This window comes from Arvicola amphibius, chromosome 2, assembly GCF_903992535.2.
Source record: "Arvicola amphibius chromosome 2, mArvAmp1.2, whole genome shotgun sequence".
Lineage (NCBI taxonomy): Eukaryota > Metazoa > Chordata > Mammalia > Rodentia > Cricetidae > Arvicola > Arvicola amphibius.
In genome coordinates this window covers 179,572,937-179,585,549 of record NC_052048.2, presented here as the reverse complement: position 1 = coordinate 179,585,549, position 12,613 = coordinate 179,572,937, and the positions used below count along the sequence as shown (strand labels likewise).

General features: G+C 48.6%; 1 protein-coding gene across 1 annotated transcript in view; it reads left to right on the top strand.

Annotated features, from left to right (window-relative positions):
- Positions 1-12,613, top strand: part of Plxna4 (plexin A4) — a 446,194-nt gene that overhangs the window by 67,049 nt on the left and 366,532 nt on the right. The window contains exon 2 of the mRNA XM_038319125.1: positions 1,300-2,565. Coding sequence (XP_038175053.1) covers positions 1,381-2,565 — 1,185 coding nt within the window. The 5' untranslated portion in view covers positions 1,300-1,380. The remainder of the gene's footprint in view (positions 1-1,299; positions 2,566-12,613) is intronic.

Here is a 12,613-nt window from a genome sequence, read left to right as displayed (position 1 = left end):
GTGGAGTCCAGCCCTTGCTGTGAGAGGCTGGGATCAAATGAGCCGGCTAAGGCCAACTATGGACTACTTCAGCCACCTTTCCCATGTTTGGTGGTATAAGTCACAAAACTCCCCTAAGCTCACATTCCTTAGCATAAAATGTGGTGTAAAGTGACCACAGGCTTCTGTTGGCAGCAGTTAAGGCTCTGGCAGGAAACAAGATATGCAGATTTGAGCAGAAATTAATAAGAATATTCATGAAAGACTGGTTTCTTCGGGGAATAATGCTGCTTTTTCTTTTTTCTTCCTCTTCCTCTTCCTCTTCCTCCTCCTCCTCCTCCTGCTCCTCCTCCTCCTCCTCCTCCTCCTCCTCCTCCTCCTCCTCCTCCTCCTCCTCCTCCTCCTCCTCCTCCTCCTCCTCCTCCTCTTCTTCTTCTTCTTCTTCTTCTTCTTCTTCTTCTTCTTCTTCTTCTTCTTCTTCTTCTTCTTCTTCTTCTTCTTCCCCTCCCTCCCTCCCTCCTCCTCCTCTTCCTCTCCTCCTCCTCCTCCTCCTCTTCTTTATTTTCTTTTCAAGGCAGGGTTTTTCTAGTTCTGACTATCCTGGAACCAGCTCTGTAGACCAGGCTGTCCTTGAATTCGCAGAGAACTGCCTGCTTTTGTTTTCTGAGTGCTGGGATTAAAAGTTTGCACCACGACTGCCTGGTTTGGAGCTGCCTTTACTTAGTAACAATGAGATCACTGTTACTCTCTTAGGCCTGATGAAGTAGGCAGGGGATGGTCCACAGCACATGGAGACAGAGAGGCAGAGGAAGAACCCAGTGCAGATGGCTCCTCCTCTAGCCTTTGTTGATGCCATTCCCTGGAATCCCTAATTTGGGACCTGTACCAGGGAACCTACTGACATAGGGTCCACGTGTGTCAACTCTGTGATCACAGGTAAATGCAGACCTTAGCTCTAGAAGGGCAGTTGGAAGATACTCACCACAGAAGGGTTACTAAGATGAAATGAAGTGGTATCCAGAGGTGCTGGCCAGGGAATAGCATAAAATAGACACTCAGTAGGCAGTGTTGTTTCTTGTCAGCATCACGGCTATCATCTTCATCACCAGTATCACCCATCATTATTATTGATAAGGTATAATTAGTACTGCCACCACCAAGATAACCATATCAAGCACCTACCCCGGGGTCTGGAGCCACTGGCCTCTGGCTTTTCCAGAACACGTTGGATCCATGTATGTACTAAATTCAGAAGATCTGTAGGCACCACAGAGCCCTGCCACAGTTCATTCACATTTTTAATCTTTTCTCCTTCCTAAGGGAGACTGCCCTGCTGAGTCCTGGCCCTCCAGAGGGACGCCTGTGCTGGTTGCTGCTGTGTTGACAGGACCTCGCTCTGAGATGAAAACCATGCCCTGGAACTGGACTTGCCTGTTGTCCCACCTCCTGGTGGTAGGGATGGGCTCTTCTACTCTGCTTTCACGGCAGCCACCCCAGCTGTCTCCGAAGCGGTCTTTTGTCACATTCCGAGGGGAGCCCACTGAGGGCTTCAATCACCTTGTGGTGGATGAGAGGACAGGACACATTTACTTGGGGGCTGTCAACAGGATCTACAAGCTTTCGAGTGACCTCAAGGTCTTGGTGACTCATCAGACAGGGCCAGACGAAGACAACCCCAAGTGTTACCCACCTCGTATTGTTCAGACCTGCAATGAGCCCCTGGCCAGCACCAATAATGTCAACAAAATGCTTCTTATAGACTACAAGGAAAACAGGCTGATTGCATGTGGGAGCTTGTACCAGGGTATCTGCAAGCTCCTCAGGCTGGAGGACCTCTTCAAGTTGGGAGAGCCCTTTCACAAGAAGGAACACTACCTCTCGGGGGTTAACGAGAGTGGCTCCGTCTTTGGGGTGATTGTCTCCTACAGCAATTTGGATGATAAACTCTTTATTGCCACCGCAGTAGATGGCAAGCCTGAATATTTTCCTACCATCTCCAGTCGCAAGCTGACTAAGAACTCTGAGGCGGACGGCATGTTTGCTTTTGTTTTCCATGATGAATTTGTAGCCTCTATGATCAAGATCCCTTCGGACACCTTCACTGTCATCCCTGACTTTGACATCTACTATGTCTATGGTTTCAGCAGTGGCAACTTTGTCTACTTTTTGACCCTTCAGCCAGAGATGGTGTCTCCCCCGGGCTCCACGACCAAGGAGCAAGTGTACACGTCCAAGCTTGTGAGGCTTTGCAAAGAGGACACAGCCTTCAACTCCTACGTGGAGGTGCCCATTGGCTGTGAGCGCAATGGGGTGGAATATCGCTTGCTACAGGCTGCCTACCTGTCTAAGGCTGGTGCTGTGCTGGGCCGGACCCTGGGAGTCCATCCGGATGCTGACCTCCTCTTCACCGTCTTCTCCAAGGGCCAGAAACGGAAGATGAAATCTCTGGATGAGTCTGCCCTGTGTATCTTCATCTTGAAACAGATCAATGACCGCATCAAGGAGCGCCTGCAGTCCTGTTACCGAGGCGAGGGAACGCTGGACCTGGCCTGGCTCAAGGTGAAGGACATTCCTTGCAGCAGTGCGGTGAGTCAGAGAGGATCTTATCCTATGGGCCTTGACAGTGGGGTGTGGGCAATAAGGACCCCAGCTTTATAGTCTCCATGGAGTTTTGATGGGTCTCCATCTTGGGTCTTATTGACTTGAGCTATCACCCGCCGAACATCCTTGGTATGAAAGAGTCCATAAAAGCTAAACTGTAGGTTTCCTATTGGCACCTGGTTCTGTTCTCTTTCCCCTTGCTGGCTTTGAGAATCAGGGCTGGGAATAGGTGGAAATATGTACAGCTGATGTTCTATGCATTTGGCCTGGTGGAGCAGCTTAGAGAAAATAGTGGAAGATTCAGGAAAGGTAAGTGCTCACGTGAGAAGTCATGTTGGATTTGTGGTAGACATGGGATTTCAGAGAATTGTGGCTTTAGTTTAGCTCCAGGCATATCTTTATGAATGACAAATGAGAGTAGAGGGGGATAGGAAGAGACCAAGCATATTTATTGAACATCTCTGTGTTCCTAGCACCGTGGAAGAGGCGTCTGTCTTATAGCAAGGTCTCTATGACTATGACCAAGACCACAACCAAAAGCATCTTGGGGAGGAAAGAGTTTATTTCCACTTACAGATTACAGTCTTTCAGGAAGAGAATGCAAAGCGAGCATCCTGGAGCCATTCATTTTGGGTAGCAACTGATCTGGTCAAGAGGACCTACAGGACTGTTAAGAATTTGGGGGATTTTGAACTGTTCCTAAATGTAGGCAGTCAGTGGTAAACTATATTTGTGCTGTGTGTGTTGTTCTCTCTCTCTCTCTCTCTCTCTCTCTCTCTCTCTGTATGTGTGTGTGTGTGTGTGTATTACACACTTAGACATAGGTCAGTGGGGGGAAGCAGTAGAAGACAAGTATAGAGAAGACAATTAGACTATTAGAGAAGCCTCATAGTTCATAGTGGAGTGCCAAGACTGGGCCACTAATCATGAGCAGAAATTTATTTCACATAGTTCCAGAGGTTGCCATAGTCTACAATCAAATGTTTGCATTTGTTGAGGACCCTGTCTCTTAGCAGAGCAAGAGGATGAAGGGAAGGCAAGAGTAAGAGAGTAAGAGATGACTGGTCGCATCCTTAACCCACAATAAAGTAATTGATTCAAACTGGGAGTGGTGGTGCACACCTTTAATCCCAGCACCCAGGAGGCAGAAACAGGTGACTCTCTGAGTTCAAGGCCAGCATGGTCTACAGTGTGAGTTCCAGGACATCCAGTGCTACACAGAGAAACCCTGTCTCAAAAAACAAAACAAAAAATTAATTCTCCCATTAACCACCTCTTAAATATCCTACCTTATTTTCTTTTTAATGTTTTGTGGAGGATGGGCATAGGTGTGCAGATGCAATGTATGTGTAGACCCCAGGCTGATGTGGGAATTATTCTCAATCACTCTTCCAGCCTATTCTTTGAGACAGAGCCAGCTCACTCAGGGGATCCCCCTGTTTCAGCCTTCCAAGGCTGGAATTATAGGTGGGTGGGCGTGTCCATTCAGTGTTTACACGGGCTTCTGTGGACCTAAACTCAGGCCTCATACCTGTATAACAAGTTCTTTAGCCACCAACCTCCTTCCCAGCCCCATTATCCCGGAACCACTTACTACAGTTACCAGGCAATTGAGTTTAAATCTGCAATTTGGAGGGGGTTAACTCTAATCCATGGCACCTTGGTTAAATCTTCGTGTTACATTTGAGTACCCCGACACACTTGAATACATGCAGTAAACGTCTCCACTGATGCACTTACACACACCCATGTGTATAATTGCTCATACCAGTAGACAACATGAAGCGATACCTGCTTCCTAAGCAGGTAGTTCTCCAGAGATCAGAGGGTTTAGCAATGTCTGACAGTTTCCTATAGGAAACACGCCCAAAATTGTTTGGGGCTTAGCTTTTGGGAATAACAGCCTCTGCAGGGGTCCACCTGGCAGCATGAACAGGTATCTACCCTGCTCTGGCTCCCGCCATAATACAAAAGCCAAGCTCACCACGGGGCCTGTCGAGCAGTAGACCCTAACACCGCGTGGTATCCTCAGAGAGAACAGAGGGAGCACAGCACTGAGAGACAGACCAATGCAGGACGGAGAGTAATGGAGCCATATAACAAGCTTTTGATTTTTTTTTTTCTCTTTTGGCTTTAATTAGCCCTTTCAAGTTAGAGGCAAGTTCAAGGCTGAGAATAGAGAGGAGAAGGCCAGAAACTGCACAGGGCTAGGGCTGTCTCCCAGCCAGTCTAAAAGGGGCCAGGGCAGCTTTTAATGGACAGTATCAGCTTCCTTTGATTTGCTCGGTCCCCACGTTACTTTGCTCAGGCTTTCTCGTTACAATTCATCTGGACTCAGCTCAGACCACATGTGTCCTATACAGCACAGTGTCAGCCCCAGCCAGGCCAGACTGCGACACGGCCCCCAAGGTCAACTCCACTGGCATCCTGTTTTCCCCTGACCCATCCCCTGGGCTGTTGTTTCTTCCAGTTTAAAGGCAGAGAATGGACAAGATGAACTCTGGAATTCCCTTTTGCCTCTCAATCAGGGGCTTTCTTGGGGTCTGTAAAGTGGGAACCAAATCTCAGATGGTGCCTGAGTTAGGGTTTCTATTACTATGATAAACCCCATAACCAAAAGTAAGTTGGAGGCAAAAAGGGTTTGTTTAAACTTACAGTTCATACCACAGCCCAGCCCCAAGTGAAGCCAGGGTAGAAACTGGAGGCAAGAGCTGCCGCCAAGGCCATGGAGGAGTGCTGTTATTGACTTGCTCAGTTGACTTTCTTTTACAGCACCCAGGACCACCAGCCAAGAAGAGGCACTGCCCACAGTGGGCGGGGCCCTCCCATGGGGCCCTCCCACATCAATCATTAACCAAAATAAGGCACTACACACTTGTCCACAGACAAATCTTATACAGGCACTTTCTCAATTGAGAGTTCTTCTTATCAAATCACTGTAGCTTGTGTCAAATTGACATAAAGCTAACCATCACAGCCGGATTTGCCCCATGGATTCTCTTTCCAGTAGGAAATAGTGGAAGGAGTCTAGAGCTTAAGAGGTCCCTTTAACTTTTCCTTTGTTTTGAAGAGTGGGAGTCCTGGGGCTTTTACCGTAGTTATAACTTGAGGAATTTTCAAAGGGATATGACCAGAGATTTGTTTACACCCTTCGTTCTAATCCTGTAAGGTATTGTTAGGCTTATATGGCCCTTCCATTTCCTGCAACCCAAATTCCTTCCCTTGAACTCTGAGCGGAAAGTCGCCTGACCCTGAGTCCCTTGCCTACCCCACGAGGTCCGAGAATTCCCTCTGGCTGTATATGGTGGCAGGTGTGTGTGTGGAGGAGGCAGAGGATGTCGGTGTGACTCAGGTTACTGTGCTATGGGGCTTCCAGGGAACTGCTCAACGGGAAAGGTATTGAATCATGCGTCTAGAACCTTCTGACTGCAACTCTTGGAGAACTCAGTGAGGCTTCTGCTCCTTGTGGGCCAGCAGGCTGGCCGCATTCCTATCAGAGAGATGGCTGGGGAACAACCAGGAGTGGTCTCATCTGAATCCCTGAGCTGTGTTGGATATGGATACTGTGGGAGGCAGCAAAGCATCTCTAGGTGTTTGTAGGGATAGGAACAGTCCCCAGCTTTGCTCTTGAGCCGCTGTTCTTTCCCTGGGTCCCGAATGGAGAAGGCATTCCATAACAAGAGCTGTAGAGTCTGCATATTGCTGGGAGAATCTCATGAGGGCGTAGGAGGCCTAGAAAGATCTGTCAGGCATCTCAGGTTGTGCTGGGACTCAAGGTCCTAAAGACAAGCCTGAGACCAGTTTGCAGGAGTTCTAACCACTTTGGTTTCATTTCTATTTCTGTAGCTTCATACTATCCAACTCTATCGCTGGCCCTGGCTCCTCCTGTAGCCTACTTTAAAGGTTCCCTGCAACTCTCAGTCACACATAACTCTAGGACTATGGGCCCATAGCCTAATATTTTTATCTTGTGCTAGGACTGTGTGAAGGCCAGCCTTTCCCACAGAGACCTGACAGCTCTAACATGGAGTAGGCAGCCTGCTCCCGGGAGTACACTGTTGTGAGCCAAAGATCTGCGTTCTCCATGAGTCTAGGGGCTGTCCTAGATTTGATCACCTACATTCCTCTCCCTCTTCAGCTTGCTGGGGTTCCTCACACAGGCCCTAGCCTCTGCCTCCGAGTAAGCCAATGAGGAGAGAAACATCATAAGCCCTGGGACTGTCTTAGGCAACAGACTGGCCAAAATCAAGGAAAGACCTCAGTCTCCAGGAATGCGGAAGGGAAGTTGGTCACTATAGCCTGTAGATGGGACAAAGGTTGTGGTCAAGCGAGTGTCTATCACTCCCTTTCCTGAAGTCTGAATTTGAAACCAGCTAAGGAGTGAAGAGGGACATCAGGCAGCACCAGCCTAGAGCTGATAATGGGCGGCTCAGACAGAGTGGATGCAAATCACTTCTTCTTTTCTGTGAGCTTTGACCTCAGAGTGACCTTTCAATAGAAAAAGTGGGTCCATGGGGTGGGAACTCTTATTTAGAGAGACCGCCTATCACCTGAGAGTAGGGAGGGATGGCCACCACACCTCTGTATAGCCTTGCCTTGTCAGTGTGCAAGGTACCTTAGTCCCCTCTTATTATCCCTAGAGTCCTATAGGACCATAGAAGAGACTGTCATCCTTTCTGGCTCCAGGGGTGGAGCAAATAGCACCTCAAAGTCTGCTGCGCCCCTGGAGCGCTCAACCGTCCTGACCCACTGCAGTGCCACAGTGCAAAGTGGGTAAATTCGACAGAGAAGGAGTAGTCCTGTGAGAAACCTTCTCCAGGGGGAAGATCAAGTACTTACATCAGGTGAACAAGAAAACAGGAGCACACACTGTGTGTCTAAATGCCCCGCCCACTGCTTGTCCCATGGCATGTTCCAGGGAAGGATAGGCAGTGTTTGGGTAGGCAGGTTCCTGCAAGGACCATCCAGGCAGAACAGGGCACGTGCGATCCTAAGCCCTGAGTGTCAGGTACAAGTGGAACTCTCCAGTTAATGCAGTCTAGAGAAACTTCCCACGACTCCAGAAGTCCATCTGGAAGAACCATGGCTAGGCTAAGCTCCCATATGAATCAAAGGTTTACCCACTGATCTTGCCAGTTCCATGGGGGTCCCAGAGGTACAAGGACCAGCTTCATTTTCACTTTCTGCCCAACAATATACATCAATGATATGAAGGACAACCCCATCCCTATATGCTGTCTGATTCATGTTTCCCCAGACACAGCAGGTAGTCCTAGGAAGAAGACGGGGTCATCCCCTTGGACTCAGGCTGACCTTGTGTCCTAGCCTAGATGGTCACTCAGGTTTGCCTGGCGCCTGAGATCCTGAACTCCATAAAACGAGCATCCGGAATGGCCAGGCAGCTGTTCCAGGCCAGTCTCAGCCAGTTTGCTTGGGCTGTTTCCGTTTCCCTGTCAGCAGGAAGCTGGGCTCTGACTACATGGGCTTGTTTCCTGTTATGGTGAGAGGCAAGGGTTTTTCTTTTTGCTTGGCACTTACTCTCTTTTGGTCGAGGAATTTGTCCTCTTCCTTACCCAAGTTCATGGAGTTCCACAGTCCCAAGAGGTACACATATTGCAAGTATCCACCAACCTAACTTGAACCCTCACTCCTTGCAAGCCCTTTGAGTACCATAGTTTTCTTATTAAGATTTGGATGCCTGTTTTAAGACAACCCCAAGACAGAAGTCTCCTCTGTCTTTCTTCAGTGTAGCTCCCATGAAGGCATCCATAAAGCTACCCACCTGTCTTACCCATCTTGGTCAGCAGGGTTTGCAGTGGAAGTCTCATGTTCCTCAAATGTCATAGTCTTTTGGAATCATGTGATGATGACTGAGACCTAGGGGGATGAGCTAGATCTGGTGGGAGGAAGTCTGAGGTTGACCCAAGGCTGAATGTGTTCTCCCAGAATGCCATTCCAAGGCCAACAAGTCAGTTGGGGTGGGGGTGGGGTGATTGCAGAAGCCAAGAATCACACACACTGAGTTTTAACACAGGCAGATTCAAGGGACTCAGCATGTAAGTTCCCAAGTTGTGGATTCAGGACATGGAACCTCCCCTGCTGAGACGTCACATCAGCCCAATGACACGTACACTACTACATATGCTCACTTGTGCACACACCTTCTGTGTGATTATTTCGGGAGTCTTTGCTGCCAGGAAATGAACAGGCGGCCTCCGCCTACATGTCTCCCCTCTGGTTGATGTCTCTCTGTTGCTCTTTGATTTCTCCATGTCTTGTTCTAAACCCAGCTCACTGTGCCTCATCACCTCCTGGTCTCTCTTTGTGGCTTGTTCCCCCTCCTGCCCACACGCTACTTTCAGCAGTGAACATAGTGAAAGTCCTCTCTCATGAGTCTATACACGTACACGTATATATGAGCACACACCAGCCTCATTCGGTATGGCATAGCACAGCCTGAATGGGAGACTGGACATCTTGTCACTGATCCCTCCAGATGTGGAGTTCCCTTTAATTCTTTCCATCTACACAGGCAGTGTCTTGGCAGGGATGCCCGCCAGGGAGTCTGGACCTTTGGGTCTCAGCCAGCTCACGAGCTATCATAGGGCCAGCAAACAGTTTCTCTTCTGCTCTAATTTTATGCTAAAGAAGGAGCTGGTGAGACAATATCTATTTAATAAAGAGCAGAAAAGAAGCACACAGACATTATTAGGAAGTAAGGATAGGCACAGAACCACTTGACGAATACGAATGAGCTCAGCCCCACCCTGCACTCACTCTCTCCCTCCCTCCCACCTCTGGTTATACTGCCACATGATTTGTTGCTGAGTCTTCGCCATCAGAATCTTCTTTGGAGAGATGTGGGCTCTGCCTAACTGAGGTTACGTACAGCTTCTCAGTCCCACGATGTACTTGTTGGCTGACCCACATTCCTTTCTCCATGTACACGGAATGAATGCTCAGAGAATGCACTAGAAGGAGACACCTTTTGAGTCACAGTCTTGCTTCTCTTATGTTTCCGATGTCCTTTAATTTTTGCAAGGCCAAAGGGAAAGATCACATATCCACGCATTGGCAACTGCTCTTATTTCATTAACCAAGTTAGAGAAGAAAGAAGCCACCAAGGTCACTCTTCTCATTCTGTCTGTCCCGTGAGATCCCTCTTCCTAGTGAGTCTACCCTCATATGCTCTCCCTGTACACACACTCGGGTCTGCGCGAGAGCAACGAAAGCTAGTATCGTGCTCCACATCATTACTGTGTGTCTGTCAGTGTTCCAAAATATAATGGGATCTGTTCTGCTGATTTATCCTGCATGCAGGCGACATTACCCAGACACACGGGCCCGAGGAGCAAGAGAGGAAGATACGCAGCAACATGAGTGGGGCTAATAAAATTTATTCCCACTAACAAGGGAATGACCTACCCCATAATTCAGCCTGGCGAGCAGGGCCACTGCTTCCCTGTACCCGCCAGGAAACACACAAACTTAATAATCGTGGCATTCCTCACTTCAATTATAGTTCAAGTGGTGGCTGTGGCTGCCTGCCTTAAACTCTGGGAGGGAGAGCAAGAGCTTGGGATTGATGGGCGGGCTGTGTGGGATTTATCTACCCTTGACAGGCAGCTGCTAGGGGCATGTAAAGCTAAGGTCTGGAAGGGGAGGAAAGCTTCCAGAGTGGTATTGCTCCCAAGGCTGAGAAACTTCTCAGGGAGTCCCCAGGGGTCCAGCTGGGGCCACTGGGTTTGCTTCCAGCCTAGTTGCCACCTGCAGCGTTCTGATTCTCTTTCCAAGCTGGCCCATAGCTATGGCCTGTGCAGGTCTCCATTGTGCCAGATCCTGGCTGCTTGTCAGAGGGAGGAACCTGGGGCTCTCAGCAGCTGGGCTAATGAGGAGAAGGTCATGGGTCCAGCCCCCAGGATCCTGACTAAGCTCTCCGATAGCTCTGCTCAGCAACCCCTTGGAGGGTGCATGGCAAACACTTGCTCTTGGTTGTGGCCTGGCATGCAGAAAGCAGGCTGGGATTAATGGCCCTCTCCTGGAAATACAGCAGAAATGACTGGCCTCGGTTCCCTTTAAAAGGCTAGTTTGTTATCATGACTAGCAAAAGTCTTTAGATATATGGTGACAGTGGGCCACAGTTGATCCTCAAATACACAGAGATTTCAAAATGAGTATACAAAGAAACACTGCCTTTGTTTATGACTCCCATTGCTCCATAGGTATGGGAGCTTTGGAAGCTGCCCCAACTCCCCACAGAGCTCCTTGGACACAACTGGCCTTCTTCTGTCTTGATATTTTGCTCCCTCCCCTCCTTTATGAGATGCCTGAAAGCAGGGCTCTTGGTTCTTGGGAACCTTGGCTACAATTTGTTGGGTTGTTTTTCCAGCCCTGAGACACTTTCTACTGAGCCCCTTCAATAACATATTTGTCTAACTAGGTTATTGTGGCTGTGGCTTGCTGGCTCCCCCTCCTCTCCTCTGTACACACTCATTTTCCCTACAGTCCCTTTGAAAAGGACACAATAAAGAATCACTCTGAGATAATGCATTAGTAACTAAGTGGATGGCAGCGGTCCCCCACTCCCGTTTCTGCTCTTTATGTTCACAGCCTGGGTTCGGGGGCAAGTTTCACCTGTAACAGTCCTTCTCTGGCTTCCTTCTGAGAGTTCAAGGCAGTGGGAGTCTCAACAGAGCTTACAGAGAGGGTTAGGAATTATGAGGGAGAAAGGGGAAGATATACAGATCAGTAAAGTCATCAAAGGACTGGAGGGTGTGTGTGTGTGTGTGTGTGTGTGTGTGTGTTATAAAAATGATCACTTCTTAACAAGGCGAAACCAAAGCCTATGATAGTCTCCTGGAGTTCTTTCTAGGCTCCTGAGAGCCCTCTCTGTTTACCCCGTGGAGACAGAGTAGAACATACACAGCCTCATCTCTAGGGGCCCATGCTCTCTGCGCTGCAGGCCCTGGTGCATTTATGAGCACCTGAGGGGTCAGCAGCCATATTTGAGATATGGTTCCTAATAAGTGGGTGATCATTATCAGCCTGTACTACCGGGCTTCACAATCGAGTCTGTATTTAGACATGAGCTATTACAGCTTATCTGATCAATACCTGCCTTAAAACGAAATCCCGCATGCTCTATTCACTGGCTATGGGCAGCTCCTGGTGTGTGTGTGTTTAGGTGTAATTAACGCAAGGAGATCTACAGCTTGTGAGGATGAGGAATTCCAAAGGTCTTTTATCCTGAGGCGCCTTGGCTCACACAAGTCTCACCTTTTCCTCGGGTCTTGTATTTCTTTGCAAAGCTTCCACTCCCACTTCCTTTGGAACATATGGACACAAGAGAGGAATATTTGGAGCTTGATGATTGACCAGGGACCTACTCAGGAGGGGAGGTTTGGTTGTGTCCAGGCTCTGGAGGTGGCAGAGGGCAGAGGTCCCCTCCTAAAGCTGTGGCCTCTGATATCCCTGAGTCTGGAAGATGCCTACTCTAAGGCTGTTGCCTAGTAACGTGCTGGACACCTGGGGTTTTGTTGTTGTTTGTTTTCTCCTTCTAGACTGGGAATTTAGACTTCCGTTTTTCCTGTAACTTTATAGGTTACTAGGGCAGCCTTGTCTACGTCTTGATTTTATTTCCCATAAAATGGGTTGATCTGGCCTGGTGACCTTACTTTCTTCATTGGAATAGTATAAAACAATGGTGGTATGCTGTATTCTAAGCCAAGGATCATGACGCAGAGACCAAATCACCTCTGGACAGAGTTACTACCTGTTTCCATAGTAGCTGGTGGCCTTGCCCGCATTCTCTCCAGGGACGCCTGAAACAGGATCCCAACAACTTGTCTAAATATAGCCTATGTCTGTGTCTCCACTGGAGAAGAACAATTTGGGGGACAGCAACTGAGACTTTTGCATCTTCATGTTCCCGGGACTTCCTTTAATACTTGGTCTTCTATAAATACCCAGAAGCAAATTGGCAGATGAAGATCTATCGGCAACACTGTTTTCCCAGAAGCCCCAGGTTCCCCGT